Consider the following 19,479-nt stretch of genomic DNA (forward strand, 5'->3'; position numbering starts at 1 on the left):
TTCATCTATGTAGTGGCACGTATCAGTGTGTCTTACATGCTGGCCTTTGATGCGGTTTCTCTAACAAACATTCCAGGTCCTTTTCTGGATTCCCCTGGCCCCTGATGGCCTCTGGCAGACAAACACTCTGGGACAACCCTCACCCTACCCAGAGCTCACCGCTCCCTATCCTTTCCTTGCCACAACTGACCTTGGCTCATTTTTCAGAAACAAGAAACTTATGTTTATGTAGCACTTTAGACATTTTTTTTTTTTTTTTAGTTCTTAAAGCAACCCATGCAGTTAAGTACTGTTACCATCCCACTTCACAGATGAGGAAGTTGAGGCTCTTAGAGGCACAGGATCACCCAGTGCTGAAAGAGGACTCTCAGCCCACATCTTTTGACTGCAAATCCTGAGGATTGTTTATTTTGCGATCCAGACTGAACTGTGAGTGACTGATACTCTCACTCTCCCCAAGAAGATTTGCATTTGAAAAAATAGAGGAAGAGAGAGGCTGTTGGTACCAATTAATGTCTAATTAGAGTGAGAGCATGAAAGGAAGCGTTTCAGCTGGAGGAGGAGGAGCTCGTGGGTGGTTGAGGAGGACTCTGTGGGGCCAGTGCAGTTTGTACAGTCTACGGAGGAGGAGGCTCAGGATCAGTGCTCACAAGCTCAGAAGCACTTGCCTTGGGCAAGTCTCTTGGAGGGAGAAGAACCAACCTGCCCCAGGGAAGTGGCACCCAGCCTCCCACTCAGAGGGTCTGTATCTCATCCAGTGCAGCCTCCTAGCTGCATGACCCTCTCTGCTTGGATTCTTTCGGTAGTGGAGAGCTCACTTCTCCCCAAGATAGTTCATCCCAAGGGATAGCTTGTGCTTCTTGGTTTAAAGAGAAGCACCCCAGGCTTTCTGTTGTGCCTGCCTCCTGTGCTATGCTTTTTAATGCCTTTGCTGCCTGTGCCTCCAGTTCCCCTGACCCCACCCTGACCACCTCTGTGTGTGGTCCAGCCATCACAAGTAGGGCAACATGGTTCCCAACCTAGATACTGTAGGTCAGGTCATTCGCACAGCCGGCCGAGGAGACCTCCTTAGGGTGCCCTTGGGGTGGGCTCAGGAAGGGGCTTGATGGAGCCCGGAAGCCGGCTGCTGGCTGTGCTTGTCTGATGTGTCCCCATAGCCATTTCTCCTCTGGGTTTTCCCACTGTCTGGGGCAAATGGGCAGCAGCCTCTTTCGGGAACCTTCTGTTCCCTGCTCATCACATCACTCTTGTCTCCCTAGTCTGAGTGAAGTCTTGCTCTGTTCCTGTTTTTTCAGAATTATGATTGCAAGGTTGCAATCAAGAAAATCAAAATTATGATTTTCTCAAGAATTGTGATTGCACCAGAATTCCTCTTTATCCTCCTGCCTCGAGGGCCCTTTGGAAACAGGTCAGGGAGATTGTAAGTTTTCCTGCCCTTCTCGGAGGCTGTGAACCAGTAATCTGAGAAGGAAGGAGAGAAAAAAGGGAAAAAAAATGCCAGGAGGGAAAAAAGATCCACTGCACACACACATCATTTACTTCCCACCAAATTCTGGGGGGCATTATTTTATAGATGAGACCAATTTTGTAGATGAGGAAGGTGGGGCTCATACATGTAAGCAGTGTGTTCAGAGTTCACTCCGTCCCCACCACACTTCACCTCAACCCAGGACCCCACGCTCTGCTGCAGGCACTGGGCAGGCACCCCCTGCTGCCCACATGGCATTAGCTTTTCCTGTTTCCCTACTTGAACTTTCCCCAGTCTTCCCCTCCTGTCCCCTCCAGCCAGGTAGTCAGTGTTGACAGGTGACCTCAGAGATGGTAGAGGGTCAGGGGATTCCCTCTGCCCTGCCCTCCCTAGTGGCTCAGTGACAGTAGATCTGCTTACAAAACTCCTCCATCTCTTACCTCCTGGGTACCCCCCAACCCCGACTCACGCACTGAGCTTTGCAGCTCCTAGCCTTCCCCCAACCCACTGACCCGAGTACTGTGCCAGAGCCCCAGGGGAGGCCAGACCAGGACGCCATGCCACCTCTTTCATGCTCCACCTGTGCAGCCATCCCTCGCTCAGCAGGAGCCTCTAGGGAGTGGGGTCCAAGGCCCTCCGTTCACTCCCTGGAGCAGTGCAAACGGGGTCCCTGCAAGCAGCCAGGAGGCCACTCTGCTGCCTGCTCCCCCGGCCATAGGCCTTCCAGCCCACCTGCACTAGGCACCATCTGTACTGTGGTCTCCTTTATATCAATGGGGTGACTCTTTTTTTCATCATGCTGTACATGAGATCTTAGACTTACTCATCATATACGGCTTCCCTGGTGTCTCAGTCAGTAAAGAATCTGCCTGCAATGCAGGAGACCCGAGTTCAATCCCTGGGTCAGGAAGATCCCCGGAGAAGGAAATGGCAACCCACTCCAGTGTTCTTGCTTGGAGAACTCCATGGATAGAAGAGCCTGGTAGGCTACGGTCCATGGGGTCGCAAGAGTCAGACATGACTTAGCAACTAAACCACCACCATCATATATAACTCCAACTCTGTAATCTTTGACCAACCTCTCTGTCTTCCCCCCAACACCCACCCCTGGTAACCACCGGTTCTATTCTCTGCTTCTATGAGGTTAACATTTTTGGATTCCGCATACCAGTGAGATGATAACAGTATTTGTCTTTCTGTGTCTAGCTTTTTTCACTGAGCACAATGTTTTCTAAGTTCATCCATGTTTTCACACATGGCAGGATTTCCTTTTTAAAAAAATAGAAAATTTTTAGGCTGAATGATGTTTCATCATGATTTTCTTTATCCGATTCTTCCTTTAATGGACACTAAGGTTGCTTCCATACTTTGGCTGTGGCAGTAATGTTGTAGTTAACATGGGGCTGCAGATAGCTCTTGAGACAGTGATTTAATTTCCTTCAGATGTGTATCCAATAGTGAGATTGCTGGATCATTTGGTGGCTCTATTTTAATTTTTTTGAGGAAGCTCCACTGTTTTCCCCGGTGGCTATACCAACTTACATTCCCACCAACAGTGCATGAAGGTTTTCTTTTTTAAACTGACTTTTTTTTTTTAACTTAAGTCAGTTCAGTTCAGTCGCTCAGTCGTGTCCGACTCTTTGTGACCTCATGAATTGCAGCACACCAGGCCTCCCTGTCCATCACCAACTCCCAGAGTTCACTCAAACTCATGTGCATTGAGTCACTGATGCCATCCAGCCATCTCATCCTCTGTCGTCCCGTTCTCCTGCTGCCCCTAATCCCTCCCAGCATCAGGGTCTTTTCCAATGAGTCAACTCTTCACATGAGGTGGCCAAAGTATTAGAGTTTAAGCTTCAGCATTAGTCCTTCCAATGAACACCCAGGACTGAACTTAGCCTCATCCTAAACAGCAGTAACTACAAAATCACAGCTGTGATATACTTGCTGTATAACCTTTTAATGCATATTAAATTGTTTTTAAAAAGGTGTAACTATTAAAATTAAAAGTGTTCAACCATGTACTAGCCACCAGAGCCTACCAGTGAGACGTGCTCCTCATATGCTGGGCCAGGTCTGTTCCAGTGCTGAACCTGTCCTGACAGCGAGGCCAAGGCTGGGAGAGGATGGCGGTGTCACAGGGCTCGGGACATGAGCAGTACCGTGTGGAGTTAGTGTCCAGGGCTGCTGCCACCAGCGGTCAGCCTGGAGGTGGGATCCTAGCTGCTGGCGCCCTGTATGTCACTTTGCCTCTTGGGGCCTAGGTTCCTCGTCTCTGCTTTGGGGCAGTGACCCTACTCGACCCCTGCATTGTACAGCACCAGCCTGGACAGCCCCTTCCCAGCCTTTCTTTCCGCCTGGCCTTATAGGAAGGATATGGGCATAAGCCAGCTGTGGGGGAACCTGTGTCCCTCTCGCTCTCACCCCCCACCAGCTGCTCCTCCCTTGCTTTCCGCAGCACCAGGCCATTGTCCCTGTGGGCCAGACCTGACATGACCCAGCTCAGGAAGCCTGCCAGATGCCCTGGCACCCTTCCCATCTGTCTGGTTAGCCGGACGTGGGTTGGGTTGTCCGGCCTCAGGGACTCGGGCCAGTGCCCTGGCTGACCTGATCAGCCTCAGTCCTGAAGCCGCTTCTCCCAAAGGGAGAGGCTCCTTCGTGTTCCCGCAGCGGGCAGCGCCCCCAGTGCTTCTAGGAGGAAGGGTGGCCGCATTGTAAACGGGGCTTCTGCAGAAGGAGTTGGGATGTGGGGTGGGCCTCACCCTCCAGCCTCCAGGTGCTGTGCCAGGTGAAGTCACACTGTGCCCCTCTGTCCAGGGCCTCTCAGGACCATGTCACTGTCCCAGGGGCATCTGCGGAGGCGAGAGTCACTCAGGGGCCTGGTGAGCCACGTCTATGGTGGGAACCTGGAGGACCGGTGCCCAGACAGTGCAGAACCTTCCTGTGTACCCTGGGGAGGTTCAAGAAGAAAGAAGGTCCAGCCTGCCCTCTTTCAGTGCACACTGTGAGAGTTGGGGTGAAGGCTCTGGAACATCCAGGGGGGTTTCTTATGACCCACTTTCCTCAAAGAACTCAGACACTGGTCCTTGGCCCCCTGGAAGTTTCCACTCTCACTGTGGGAGCTCCATTAGGCCCCACTCTGAGTTCCCATGGCATTCTCCTCTGTTATCTCCCCCCTTTGCTCAGGGCCACAACCTCCCAGGGCTGCTCTGCCCCAGCCAGGCATCTTTCCCTAAGAAACTGGGGCTGGTGCCTCTGGAGACAAGCAGGTGGGCAGAGCCCATGAGGTGGCACCCAGGAGCCTGGCTGGGCAGTTACCTCACAGCCCTTCCGTTTCCTGGCTGGGTGACTCCAGGTACCCACCTCCTTGCTTTATTGCTTCATTTGTAAATGAGGGCAGAGTTGGGTGCCTTGCAGCACTGCTGTGGGTTGAATGCTCTCTTGTGTGTAAAGCACAGAGTGACTCCTGCTGGCATCAAGCAGAGCTGGCAAGCAGAGGACGTGGGATTCAGAAATCATGTGTGGCATCACGGCGAATGCCCATTTACAAGGAATGGGTGACGAGGAGGGGAACAGGGGCCAGAGACTCGGGCATTCATCCTTTCCTTAGACGGTTGTTGAGTGCCTGTGCCTTGCCCAGTCCTTGTGGGCACAGGCCTCCAGCAGTCATGAATCAGACTGGTTCCTGCTCTTTATATTGACTGCCTGGGGCGGGGATCCATTTGCACCCAGGCACCAGGAGGAGCCCTGCCCCCTCCAGTTATGACCTCCCCTGGCCTCTCACAATCATCTTGGATGGGCTCCTGGAGCCCAAGGCTGGTGTGAGCCCAGAAGAAGAGGCCTCTGCAGTGGGAAGGGAGGGATGCAGTATGAAGATTCTCAAAGCAAAGCCTAATGACCACATACAGAACACCTGTAGGGAGGTCTTAGCCTGCAGATTCCTAGGACTCAGGACGACTGAATCAGAACCTCCCCAGTGACACAGATGTCTACTGCAGGATCAATACCTCTAAAGTGGGACAGATCGCCAGGGGGACTTCACGTGGAGGGAACAAAAGTGTCCAGGATGATGCTGAAACTTTGAGCCTGGTTTTATTCATGCCTGAAAAGAGACTCTTGCTCTTTATAAAAACTGGGAATTAGCCAGCTGGGTAATCCAGGGACCCCTTCAGACCCCTATCCATCAGTCCCTGGAGCTAAAAATTGCCTTGCAGTTCAGAGGACCCAGCTAGGTCCCCCCCCCAATGCCAGGATGAAACGGAGGACTTGGTGAGGAAGAGGACTGGGGAGGACGGCAGGAGGGAGCTGCCATTCCCTGGCACCCAGTGAGTGCCAGACTTTCCATGTGGAGATGATCTCTTCCCCTGGACAATCTCAGGAGGAAGCCATCTGTTTCCCTAAAAGAGCTGAGGGCTTGGGCAGCGAGGTGTGGTGAAGAGGACTAGAACCCAGGTCTCTGGGACTCAAGAATCTTGAGTTCTTTCTGAGGGCTGTGGGCTCCAGGGTGGTGTGGTCTGCTTTGTGTTCCCCAAGCTGGATGCAAGGTGACTACGGACCTCATGGTATCACCTCCATTTCCAGTGTGCTCCAGACCTTCCTGGTGATGTCCTCCCAGGTGGCATGGGCCCCCAGAAGTCTGTCACAGGAGCAGTTTCTCTGATTTTCTTCCCCTGGGATCTACTGTGGGAGAATTGGTGGCTGGTTGTGTTAAATGATAATTTCTAACAGAGTATGCCTGCCAAACATTGTGCTTAAGTAATGAGAGAACCAGTGATACATTAACCACTGGTTCACAGGAGAATTCAAAGTACTGCATATATAAGGCAAATAGATGCAAAACTGGCTGGAAACAATTTCACATAAGTTTTAGATAATTCATAGTCATGCAAATGCAAAGAAAGTGACAGAAATGTGGTCCCAAATGCCTCTGGACAGGAATCGTTAGCATGGGCATCAGTTATCTACAATTTATTGAGCTGTGAAATAGCTCAAAGACACAACAGGCCAGAGAACTGCAGAATCAGGTAAACCAGAAGGCCGTGCTTAAGACAGCATCTAGTTTTGCATTATAGACATCCGGTAATTTTTTTTCATGTCAAAGTCTTTCAGTTACCAGAATTGGGCCACTGATCTGGCTCTGAGCTTCCCAGCAGCCAAACAAAACAAAAAGGAAACAACCTCAAATTCAGTATTCTATAAGGACAGATATATACTAGCTGTTCACCATAAGTTCAGCTTTGTGTTGCATTGAGACCAGATTATCTGTGGAAGGGATGTGGAGGGCAACACCAGGCACAGGTGCTGGGGATGTGCTAGGCTGTGGCGGGGGGTGGGGGTGGGGTAGGGGCGTGTCCACGTTGAGACGCTGTCTGATGCTGCTGCTCTTCTCGGCAGGCTGCCGGGGGCTATGGGACAACACCAGCTGCTGGCCGTCCTCTGCACTGGGACAGACGGTGGAAGTGGCATGCCCGCGGTTCCTCTGGATGCTCGTGGGCAGGAATGGTAACAACTCAGCCCGGGGGCCCAACTGGGCAGCTGTGGGGCAGCCCTCTGGGTGGGCCTTGGCCTGGAAACATGAGGCCAAGACTTCTCTGCGGACAGGAAGTGAATGGAAGGATGGGAGCTTGGGGGTAGTGGGGTGGGCTGAGTTGTCGGTGCCAAGCAAGGGGCCAGAGGGCCAAGTACCAGGGAAGGGGTAAAGGAGGCCAGGCTTGCTCCTCTCTGCCCTGTGTTCCCATTGAGGGGCTCCCCTCCTTCCTTGCACATTTCTGGCCCCTTAGCACCCAGGGCCCTTGCTCCAGCCCTCGTGTCTGGGTCCCACTTAGCCCTGGCTGCCTTTCCAGGATGCTCACTTCCTCTGTGCCCTCTCTACTAGGCCCTGCTGATGAACTCTGTCCTTTATGGAAGCTTCTGGTCTCCTGGGGGATCTCTCACCCAAGCAAAGCTGCAGTTTATAAGGATTTCCTTAATTTCAGACGAGGAAGTGCGGAAGTTGTCTCTGACAGGGAACACTTAGGGACTAACAGGGACTAATGCTGGACAAAACCCTGTCATGTACTAGGCATTTTTACAGATTTAAACATTAGTTGTCACAAAACCCCTGCAAACCGCAGACCTTTTCCCTCCACTCGGCTTAGTTAAACAGTGAAAATAAGGTCTGGGAGGGGTTTAGCCTTGGCTTCAGGTTCACAGCTGGGAGATGGAGAGACAGGGACTGCAGTTTCTTCTCGCGGCCACCCAGTGTCGCTGTGGGGCTGAGGATCCACCCACCTGCACTGTCTCACAGAGGCGCTGCCCCCTGGGTTCCATGCTAGGGGTCCAGGGCACGGTTGGGGGATGAGGGTCAGCGGGGATCATCTCAGCCTGGGGCCTACTGTGCTCGTACCCAGCTGCGGGCCCAAGGGATTGGCCAGCCCAGGAGCATAAGTCAGGAGCAGTCCAGCCTCAAGTTACCTAGAACCATCTGTCCTCTACCTGCTCTCTGCCCATAAATCTACCTTGGGTCTGGAGTCTGAAGAAAGGCTCTACAATAGTGTCTCAAGGGTTCCAGGGCTCCCCACCCCAAGAAAGGAGAGTGTGTCCAGTGAGAACAAGCTGGTGCTCCAGACTCTTCCTTTTGAAGGAAGAAAAAAAGTAGAATAAACTGTTTCTCAGGGTACCTACTACATGGGCCCAGGCAGAATGAGTATCTGTGTGGCTGGGAAACCACAGGCTAGATTATGTACCCAGATACTTGTGTGTCTGTGCTGGAGCCTAGAATATTCTGTCTAGGATGCATTCCTTTGATTCTTAAGAGGGCCCTGGTCTTCCAGTATTTCTTCTTTAAAAGCACACTTCCTGAGTGGGGTCAGGCCTTGGCTTTCTTTCCCTTCTGTCTTGATGGGGGATGGGAGCCTTACAGCAGCAGAGAGTCCTAACCTGATGAGGCTTTTGAGAGTCAGAGAAAAGCTTTGACCTGGCTCTTCCCTGGACTGCTTGCCTGCGCGTGCACACACAAACACACATTTGCACAAAAATACTGACTGTACTTTTGGGGACCCTTGAAGTGTTTACTGACCTGAACCTGGGTTAGAACCCCTGACATATTAGGAATTAAACCCAGGGGGAGCAGATAGGAGCCCATGGGAGCCCACCCCTGTGTCCTCTGCGGTTCTACTAAGAGCTGTGTCAGCAGAGGGCACCTGGCCTGCATCTCATGCAGTGGGAATCCTGCTGGGTCGGTGAGGAGAGGCGTCCAGACAGACAGCCCAGCCTCCAGGGATACACTATCTGATAACCATTTCTGGATTCCAGGGAGTAAGTGTGCTTTTATTTCAGTTTCTTGTCCAACCAGCCACCCTTTGACCACCATTTTTTCCTCTCTGACAACCTAGCTTGCTTGATTTAATAACAGAAAGCTTCCACTCATCTCCTGAATTCCAAGACTCCAGGCCCCACCATTTCTGGTCTAATTTAGAAAGGCCAGAGGCAGAAGGGAAGTAGCCTTATGGCTTCCTCTCTGTGTCCAGCACCAGCCTGGGTTTCCTGCCCCGTCCTGCAGTGTAGGTGATTATTCCTATTTGGTACAGAAAAGTGATGCACCTAAGGGCACGCAGCAACCGAGAGCCAGTGCTGGGTTTCGAACTCAGATTCTTGGCCCGTGCTCCAGGTCTCCTGAGCCGTCATAGACCTGGCATGCCTAGAGCCCAAAGGCCATGGTCTCCTGCTAGAGTTGCCTCTGGGATGTCAGGGAGGGGGCAGGCAGGAGAGTGGGACAATGACGGGCCACATTGAGGCTGGGCTCTGTTGCCCAATTCTGGGCCTTGGTTTTCTTATCTGTGAGGTAGGCCCGCAAAACCTCCTTCAGAGGAGTGTCATTAGGATCAGCATGTTAACATAGTGGCTAGTTCTAGAAATGGCCACCGTGTTTCTCCAGCTGAGTGGAATCTGTTTGGTCCTAAACCCTGAGAGACAGTGGCCTAGACCATGGGGCCAGTCAGAGAGAAACACACCAGACCCAGCTCGGGTGGCTGGGGAGCCCGGACAGGATACTGACCGGAGCAAAAAAGAGCAGCAGGGCTCCTTTGTTCAGAGCTGGGGTCAGCCCCCTGCAGCCTCAACAGCAGCCAGACCTGGGACTGGAACTCGGCCCCCCTTGGCAGCCCAGAGTGGAGGATGCAGCCGAGCGAGTCGCTGCAGGCAGGGAAGCTCCCCGCATGGCTTTCCCAGACTTCTGTCTTGGCTTGGCAGCTCCTCTGCCCCAGTCTTCGGGCTCTTGCTCTAAAAAGCTCCGCCTGGGTAAGCTCTTCCCTCTTCCCTTGTGAAAATGTTTAGAACGGGCCCTTCCTCCTCCCTCATTTGTTTTCCTAGCCAGCCAGCCTACAGATGCTTCATGAGCAAGGGCTCTGGGGAGGCAGGCCCTAGGGAGCCCCTGAGAATCTCTGGGAGGGGAGGCAGGGGAGCCACGGTCACTTCCGTGTGAGAGGTACACACTGCAGGCTTGAGAGACAGGGCTGCAGTGATCTTGTGGTTTATAGTACAGAGAAGCACCGAAGAGAGGCTCCCTGGGAGGTTATGTGTGTTAGCTCTGCTGATTTTCAGACACTGAGGAGCAGGGTGTGAAGTTATATATAAAGTAGAACTTCTGGGACTTCCCTGGTGGTCCTATGGCTAAGACTCCACACTCCCAGTGTGGGAGGAACATTTGATCCCTGGTCAGGGAACTAAGATCCTGCAGGCTACACAGCCAAATAAGTAAATAAATAGAACTTCTTAGCGCAGGAGTAGAACCAGGAGCCTGTAAAAAGTTAATTATGGGCGTGGCCAGGTCCTCACCAAGCAGGCAGATTTCTCTGGGGCACTCACCCATTAGATGGCTGTCCCTGATAACTCAGTTGGTAAAGAATCTGCCTGCCATGCAGGAGACTTGGGTTTGATCGCTGGGTTGGGAAGATCCCCTGGAGAAGGGAAAGGCTACTCACTCCAGTATTCTGTCCTGGAGAATTCCAGCCCATGGGGTTGCAGGATCAGTTGCAAAGACTGAGTGACTTTCACTTTTCAGGGCCTGGGAGCAGGAAGAGCAGAGTAAGAAAGGGATTAGTACAAAGCCTGCGGCTAAAACACAGGCCTGAGCCCGGGGGTTCAAATCCCAGGTTCTACATTGACTGGAGTGTGGTCTTGAGCAAGTTCTTTAACCACTGTGTGCCTCAGTTCCCCTAGCTATAAAATGGGTGTAGTATTTTCATGTTACAATACATTTTACTATAAAAGTAACAGTGCCGACCTCATAGTCTTGTTAGGATTGAATGGGCTAATACCTCTCACATGCTTAGAGCAGTGCCTGGCATATAGCAATCACTGTGTATTGTTATAGTAGAGCATGCAGTTTTATAGTTGAATAAACACACTGTCATTAGTGGGAGGTCAGTGTTGTTTGGTTTGGGGTGTGTAACCTGCTGTTCTTAAGCACTGCATATGGCCTCTCTCATCATTGGAGGCATTGCCATGCCTGCCAGAGGAAGGTTTTATTATTCTCTGAGGGGCACCCAGGTAGGTGAGCAGTGACCCTGGAAGTTGTGCTGGGCCTGGGGCCTGGGGCATGTGTCAGTCACCTCCCTCGTTGTGGAGCCTGGTGCCTGGCACAGGGCGTGTGGGGCATGGAGTGTGGGTGAGGCAGTGGGGGCCCAGGGGAAGATGAGCAGTGCTCAGAGGCTAGGGGGGGCTAACGGTTCAGGTTTGCAGGTCAAGGGATCCAGAATCGCGGCTCTGTGTCTCGCGTGTACACGAGCATCCCCACTCGGGCTGTCTGCCCACACCTTTCCTGCCACTTTTCCGGACTGACTCTTACAAAGCCTTCAAGGGTCAACTGAGCAATTGGAGCTGCCCTGTGTGGTTCGGAGAAAGGGACAGAGTGACAAAAGGAAGCTCCCTCCACCTGCAACTAAGGGGGGCAAGGCACCCAGAAACCCGGCCATCAGTCCGTCCCTCCACTCACCACACCATGCTTGGTCCCCACAGGTTCCATGTTCCGGAACTGCACACAGGGCGGCTGGTCAGAAACCTTCCCCAGACCTGACCTGGCCTGTGGGGTCAATGTGAATGACTCCTCCAACGAGAAGCGGGTAAGCCTGCCACGCCTCCCTGTGGGGTGGAGGGGCCTGGGGAGGTAGAGTGAAGCCGGCCCAGGGCTAGGTCAGGTGACCTGGGGCTGCCCTCCTCAGCCCCACACCCTCCCAGCTCTCTGTCCTGGCCCACCAGCCTGGAGGGGTTGGCCCTGAGGACCGTGGCACAGTGAGAACTGCCACGTGCCTTGGGGTCGCTGTGGCCAGGTTGGCCTGAAACCCAAAGCTCAGTGACTGGGGCTAACTGCTTGGGCCAGTGGTGAGTCTGAACCTGCCCTGTGGCCTTGGTGGAGGTGGGGAGGAGATAACCTCTGTGCCTCAGTTTCTCCATCTGGGAAATGGGGTAATAGTCTTGAGCTCGTCAGGAGGAGCAGAGTGAGCCCTGGAAGTGCTGGGAAGGGTAAGGGGCTATAGCACCTGCTCACAAAGGTCCCTTCTCAGAGGAGATTCAGGCTCCAGGAGGCAGGAGCACCCAGCTGCAGGCAGGCCTGGTTTAAGAGAGGATGCTGGTGTGTGGGTGCCCTGAAGAGGCCATTTGGTTCAGAGTCCTTCCTAAAGGAGATTGGGTGAGGGATGGTAGTGGAGGATGGAGTTCCTTCTCTCCCAGAGCTTATCATCCAGTTAGGGAAGATACATGAGGTCTTCAGATCCAGGTGGAATAATTTAATGGGGATTATGCATGGTCTTAGAGGGCCAGTTGATGGGCCCAGACCTCTGTAGATTTCCGTTTCTGTCTCTGACCTATGTGAAGACAGGAGGCTTATATGGATCACATTTGTAAAGTCCATAAGATTCAGAAGGATCACATGTATAATGGATGACAGGATGGAGGTTCAGAAGGATGCGTAGGCTGCAAGTGACAGAAACTTCCAAGGGGCTTCACAAGTTACCTTGGCTCATGTAACTATGATACAGTGGACGGGCGTCGGGCGCTTATAACGAAGCAGCACCCCAAAGCCACTCAGGACGAGGTTTCTTCTCTCTTCCTGTTAGCCTGATGACTTATCCCGGGGCTGGGATCCTGTTGTCATGTGTGTGCCATTGGTGACAGCAGCCGCAGACTCCCAGGGCTGCTTGTCCAGGAGGAGGGACAGCCTGACCTCTTGCTAACCACAAGAAAGCTTCATATGCAAACAGCCAGTAAGCCCGTCCTCACATCTCACTGACCCAACGTGACTTGAGCCTGTCCACCTCTGCACGTTTCCTGGCAGAGGGATGGGACACATGCATGGCTTGGACCAGCAGTTCTCAAACTTTTTGGCCTCAGAACCCTTTTATACCCTTAGGAATTACTGAGGACCCTAAAGAGCTTTTGGTTTTGTGAGTTATCTCTGTTGAAGCCACACTTAAGAACTGTTGGCTAACATTAGTCAGCTGGATAAGAACAAAGGTCAGGGCCTGAACCATGATATTCATGGCTGGGTTGAAACTCTAAAATGCCAGAGAAGGCACAGAGATTTAACAAAGATAAATGCAAAGTTCTGGACTTAACTGAGAAAATTAATTGCCCAAAAATAGTTAAAAAAAAAAAAAAGAAGAAGAAGAAGACGACCTACTATAACTTCAGCTCATGTAAAAAAATATCAGAATCCCTAAGATTGGTGTAAGTTTTTCCAGACCGTGGGATATGCTGGTCCCTGATGCCAGACCACAGACAAGTACTGCTGCTGCTGCTGCTAAGTTGCTTCAGTCGTGTCCGACTCTGTGCGACCCCAGAGACGATAGCCCCGCAGGCTCCCCCGTCCCTGGGATTCTCCAGGCAAGAACAGGCTTTGTTTTTTTTCTTTTTGGCTATGTGGCTTGTGGGAATCATAGTTTGTCAACCAGGAATTGAACCTGGGCCCTTGGCAGTGAAAGTGTGGAGTCCAAACCACTGTCCTGCCAAGGAGTTCCCCACAAACTTAGTCTTTTATGCTGAGAATTGAATCATCCTTTCTGAGTGTTAAAATGTCTTTTTATCTTTTAATCAAATGATTGTGAAAGTATGTATTTACTGATTGTCTTTTTGCACCTTCCTAACTTGGCATGCACCAGTTGCCAACAGTGGACTCAGATTAGCAGAAAGACCAGGCAAAGCTGCCACATGGGTACATAAAGCTGACTTTGTTTACCCGGAGCAGAGGTTAGAAAACTAGTGCCCTTGGGCCAAATCCAGCCTATCACCTGCTTTTACAAATAAAGTTTTATTGAAACACAGCCACATCTATTTGCATTGCAGGGGCTGAATTGAATAGTTGCAAAAGAGATGGAATGTTTACGCTTACATGTTTGCTGTGTGTCCCTTTATGGAAAATGTCTGCTGTCTCCTAATGTAGAGGGTGGAGAAGGAAGGGACCCAGTCAGGACACACAGCAAAGAGACAGGTAGCCTCATCTAGGACCGACGGCAGCGAGGCTTCCTTCTGGACCCCTAGCCCTCTGGGGGCAGGTGTCGCAGAGGTTGAGGGCACTGAGGTCACATCTGGCTTCGGGGGAACAGGGGTCTTTTGGGGTCAGAGCTCGAAGACAAAGGCAGAGCTGGCGGGGATGTCCTGAGGGTCACCTGGCAGACAGTAACCCAGCCACAGGACAGCATGGGATCCTCAGCCTGGACCCTCCACACTTGTCATTCATGCCTCCTCGTGCTGCCACAGGCTGACCCACTGCTCCTGACCCAGGGCTGCAAAACCAGGTGTCTCCTGAGTGAGCTGATACCCTCAGCTCTGGGGTGCATCCCACACATGGCAAGATCCTAGGGACAGCGCATCAGTCTCCAGATTTTTGACACTTCACTGCTCTTTGAAATCCTAAAGGCTAGAAACCATTAACCCAATGTAACCTGCTGCCCTCTTGGTTCCCCACACTCATTCCTGAGAGGTGGCTCCTGGCTTCTGGAATTGCAGTCACCTCAGTGGGGAAGGCAATGGCACCCCACTCCAGTACTTTTGCCTGGAAAATCCCATGGACAGAGGAGCCTGGTGGGCTGCAGTCCATAGGGTCGCTAGAGTCGGGCGTGACTGAGCAACTTCACTTTCACTTTTCACTTTCATGCATTGGAGAAGGAAATGGCAACCCACTCCAGTGTTCTTGCCTGGAGAATCCCAGGGACGGCGGAGCCTGGTGGGCTGCTGTCTATGGGGTTGCACAGAGTCAGACATGACTGAAGTGACTTAGCAGCAGCAGCAGCAGCAGTGGGGAAGGGCAGTGTCATATGGCAGCTAACCTGTAAAAAGTCCCCTCTGCTGTCAGAAGAATTTTGGTCCTTCTAAGTCAAATCTACTTTCTGATAACTTCTGCCCTGTCTGGAGCTTACAATTCAGTCTTACTCTTTTATACATCAATCATTTTAATACCCTTCTTCCCTAAGTTTGTTTCCTTCAGGATGTGGAAAATACTCAAGTATTTTAATGCACTCTTCAGATGACATGGTCACCCCCCTCCGGAAATGCTCCAGTTCATTAATGTTCCTCTTAAAATAACATACCCAGGCCTGGAACACTCCAGACATTCCAGGGTGGCTTGCTGCTCCACAGCACTCCATTAATGAAACTGAGAAGAGGCCTAATTGTTCTAGCAGCTACCTCATGCCTCATACTTCATACCACAGTCTTAGACTGCTGACTCAGACTGAACAGTGGATAGTAGGGTAGAAGGTGAAGATGGAGAAAATTAACAAGGACTGAGTGTCTTCTAAGGGCCAGGCATTGTCTAGATACTCTACCTGATACCATTTCTGTTCTTCCAAAAAGCCTGCACGGTGGATATTATCTGCATTTTACAGATGAGGAATCTGAGGCTCCCAGAGAAGTTTAGAGATTTGCCTAGGGTCACCCAGAAGTTAAGCGATTTGCCCAGGGCTGGTGAGTAGTAGCGGTCCTGGTTTGGAACCCTTGTCTCTTGACTCTGAAGCCTTTCTGTGTTCCCTCGGCATACACTTCTTTAACACCATGGAGCGTGGACCACTCAAACCTCAAGGTCGTTTTTGTATAAACGCCTGTCAGATAGTATCTGTGTGCTGGTGTTTTCTTGTTATCCTTTTCTTCTGGTTACAAGACAATACTTACCACTGAAGAAAAGTGAAAGATACAGAAAAAAATACAAATGGAAACAATGACTGTATCCACCAGTTTGTAATCCAAAGTTAATCACTAATAGTATCTAACACAACTCCTTACAATCTTGTTTCTATGAATGTGTGAGATTGAACTGCCTGAGATGACCAATATTCAATCTTTTTTGATCTTCAAAAAAGGGAAGAGTCATACAATTCAACAACACTTTTCTTTGCATAAATCAGAAATCACATGTAAAATGTGTATTCTGCCTTTTCATTTAGCATTATGTTATGTCCTGAAATCTTTTGAAACTCTTGATAAGTAGCATTTTAATATAGCCTAATTTTGAAATAATTTGAATTTAAAAGAATTAGTTAACTATTCTGTGTTGGGCATTTGCATGTCTTTCATTAAAAACAGTTCTGTGATAAACATCTTTATATATAATATGCTTTTATATTTCTGATAATTCTTAGAATTAATTCCTAGAGGTAGAAGGGAAGTCAGAAGGAACGCGTGTGGTTTTTGCTCTGTGCTACTTTCCAGAGAGACTGAGCCAGTTTTCACTCCCACTGTACCCTCACCTGAGGCTTCCCTGGTGGCTCAGTAGTAAAGAATCTGCCTGCAATGCAGGAGACCAACTGTAATGCAGAAGACGTGGGTTCAATCCCTGGATCAGGAAGATCCCCTGGAGGAGGAAATAGCAATCCGCTCCAGTATTCCTGCCTGGGAAACCCAATGGGCAGAAGGAGCCTGGTGAGCTGCAGTCCATGGGGTCGCAAGAGTCAGACATGACTTAGCAACTAAACCACCACCTCCACATGACCTCACCTACATAGAATATTAGTACTTCTAAATATTAGTTAATTTGGCTGGTAAAAAAAAATGGTATGGCATTATTGCTTTACTCTTTATTTCTTTGGTTCTTTTAGAGACTGTTGTACAATTTATTTTTTGAATCTAAAAAATACAGGTCTTTACATTTATTTCTATATACATTGTTCCACTCCATTGAGATGTTGAGTCAAAGCTGAGCCAGTGGTGTGTAGTGGCTGCTGAATAAGTCAATGACTGCCTGGCTGCGTTAACAGGAGTACAGTGTGTAGAACAGGGATTGCCGTGTATAAACCAGGTCCCCCTCTACTTCTCCCTGGTCAGAGAGTACATCTGTAGCTTTTCAAGTGTCCGGTTCACGGTGTCTTGTTTAAGAAGGACTTTCACAAACTGTAGCATATTAATTGAGGAAAATGGTGATGGGTAATGGAAAGAGATTAAAGACATAGGGAATACTGAATGCTGAGTAAGCGGGGAACAGTTGGGCAGAAGAGCTGTATTCAGAAAGGACAAACCTCTCTGTAGCATCTTTGTCACTCTCCTATAAGTCTAAAGCTATTCTACCATGAAAAAGTTATTTTTAAAATAATGATGAAGAAAATGGGATTTCCCTGGTGGCTCAGTGGTTAAGACTCTGTGCTTCCACTGCAGGGGCCCAGGTTCGATCCCTGATCTGGGAACTAAGATCCCACATGCTGCACAGTACGATCTAAATAAATAAAAATACTTAAAAAAATGATGAAAAAATAAAATAATGATAGGCTTTAGGTATAAGACAGATTCACTTTATTTGCAGTGACTCCAGAAGCAGAAAAGGGACCAATAGGTACAATTTTAAAGTAATAGATTTTAGATTCATTGGAGAAAAAAATATCAATACTTTGCACTGTTGTCTACCCAGTGAGTTCCTCAAAAACCAGTGAAGATACCATCCCTGGAGGTATTCAAGCAAAGACTTGAATTCAGGGTGGCAATCAGGGGCCTTGTATATGGGGTAGAAGTTTGAACTGGCATCAGATAATGCCCAAAGTCTTTTCCCAAGCCAAGATATCATGAGTCTATGAATTTGTGTCCTTGGGGGTATGAACAGAATAGCAGTCAGAGTTGAAGGGGTTCAAGCCACGTGGAGCAGGTAAAAGGGCAGATTCCGTCGGTGGGCAGGTGAGCTGACACAGGTCTCTCTCTCTGCAGTATGAGTACCTGCTGAAGCTGAAGATCATGTACACCGTGGGCTACAGCTCCTCCCTGGTGATGCTCCTGGTTGCCCTCAGCATCCTTTGTGCCTTTCGGTAAGAACAGGTACCAGCTCTCCATCTCTGTAGCCTTCCCCAGGCACAGCACTTTGGGTCTCTTTTATCTGCTCAGACCAGAGAAGGGAAGGTCTGGTGGGCCACTTTGTCTTCGCTAGATCTAAAGCTTACCTGTGGCAAAACACTGAAGTTTCGGTGACCTCCTTCATCCCTTCATTCATTTGACATTTACTGAACATCACTAAGAACTTACTGTGCTGGTTGCTTTAAATGTATTATTTCTGATGTTCACGCAATATTAAGAGATAGGTATCACCCTCATTTTACAGATATACTAGCCAGACTCATGTTTGCAAGAAACAGAAATCCATCTTAAAACATCTCAAGAAAAGCAAAGGTGACCTGAAGCATTTAACTGACAATTTCAGGGGCATCTGGCTTCAGGTGTGGCTGAATCTAGGTACTCAGAGGTATGTGCAGAACTAGGCTGTCTCCTACCGTTGCTTTGCATTGGCTTCAGGCAGGCTTTATGCAGGGACAGTAGAGACAACCACCAGCAGCTGCAGAGGCACATTCTACTAGCTCAGCAACACCAGGGCAGGGAGACCCCTTTCTCCATTGGCTGCAATGAAAGTCCTGGGGGAATTCTTATGGGCGAGCAGGCTTGGGTCACGTGCCCAGCCCTGAGCCAATCACCACAGCCAGCTGTGGAGTGCTCCGATTAGTCAGGTCTCTCATGAGGGTGGGAGTGGCGTTGTCTGTACCCAGAGCTGGAATAGGTCCCCCCATATGAAAGCCTGGTCCCTGGAGGGAAGGAGGGGAACAGGTGACAGACTTCTGCCCCTACCTCAAGGGGGACACCTAGGCTCTGGCTTGCTCAGCTGGGTCGTGTAGCTGAAAAGAGGCAGAGCCTGGATCTGATTTCTCCCCACAGCCTGTGTACTTTCTGTGCCACATGCCCCCTTCCCCACCCTCCCTTCTAACAATTCTGGGAGCTGCAGGAGGTGGTCGAGGCAGAATCGAATCTCACTCTTATAAGATCAGCTTTTATTTATTTATTTTTTCAATTGCAGCATGAAACAGAGTAGGCTGGCCACTGGGGCCTGGGCTCTCATTCGGAGATTCATAGAGATGTCACGTCCAGTCCCTGGGTTTCCCTGGTGCATGGGGTAGGGGGTGGGGGTGCTGAGCTGAGCCCTCTGGCTCTGCCACCTATGGCCCTGCGCTCTCTCTCTCCAGGAGGCTCCACTGCACCCGCAACTACATCCACGTGCACCTCTTCGTGTCCTTCATCCTGCGCGCCCTGTCCAACTTCATCAAGGATGCCGTGCTCTTCTCCTCCGACGATGCCACCCACTGTGATGCCCACAGGGTAACATGCCCACATGGCCCATGGTGTGGCCAGGCCTGCCTGCTTCCCCCCAACCCCATTCATTGAGGCTGGATTTAATGCCTAGAATCAAAGGGGCCAGCACTGGGGCTGGAATAGGAGGTTCAAGGAGTCCCATGTCCCCACACGTGCAGCCTGGGACTCCTATGAAGGCAGTTTGCTGAGAAGCCAGGGGGGCTACTGTTCAACTCCCAGTGTCCTGGAGTGCATCAGCCTGTCTGGGAATTAGACACATAGCACGGCTCCTCCTTCCTCTACTCCTGCCAAGTCCCAAATGTAGACAGATGGCCAAGTCTAGAGACGGTTGGGATTATAGAAAGAAAAAGGTGAGTGCACCCTGGACAGGTCTGCATCTGCATGCCCAGATGTGCAGTGGAACATAATCTCACCCTCTTCCTCCTTCT

The 19,479-nt window shown here is 50.5% G+C and overlaps 1 protein-coding gene across 2 annotated transcripts in view; it reads left to right on the top strand.

The window, feature by feature from the left end:
- Positions 1-19,479, top strand: part of SCTR (secretin receptor) — a 71,111-nt gene that overhangs the window by 26,121 nt on the left and 25,511 nt on the right. For both annotated transcript variants that reach the window (XM_018061801.1, XM_018061795.1), the window contains exons 3-6: positions 6,863-6,970; positions 11,465-11,568; positions 17,627-17,724; positions 18,925-19,057. In XM_018061801.1, the coding sequence (XP_017917290.1) occupies positions 6,863-6,970; positions 11,465-11,568; positions 17,627-17,724; positions 18,925-19,057 (443 nt within the window). The remainder of the gene's footprint in view (positions 1-6,862; positions 6,971-11,464; positions 11,569-17,626; positions 17,725-18,924; positions 19,058-19,479) is intronic.

The sequence above is a fragment of the Capra hircus genome, chromosome 2 (assembly GCF_001704415.2).
Source record: "Capra hircus breed San Clemente chromosome 2, ASM170441v1, whole genome shotgun sequence".
NCBI lineage: Eukaryota > Metazoa > Chordata > Mammalia > Artiodactyla > Bovidae > Capra > Capra hircus.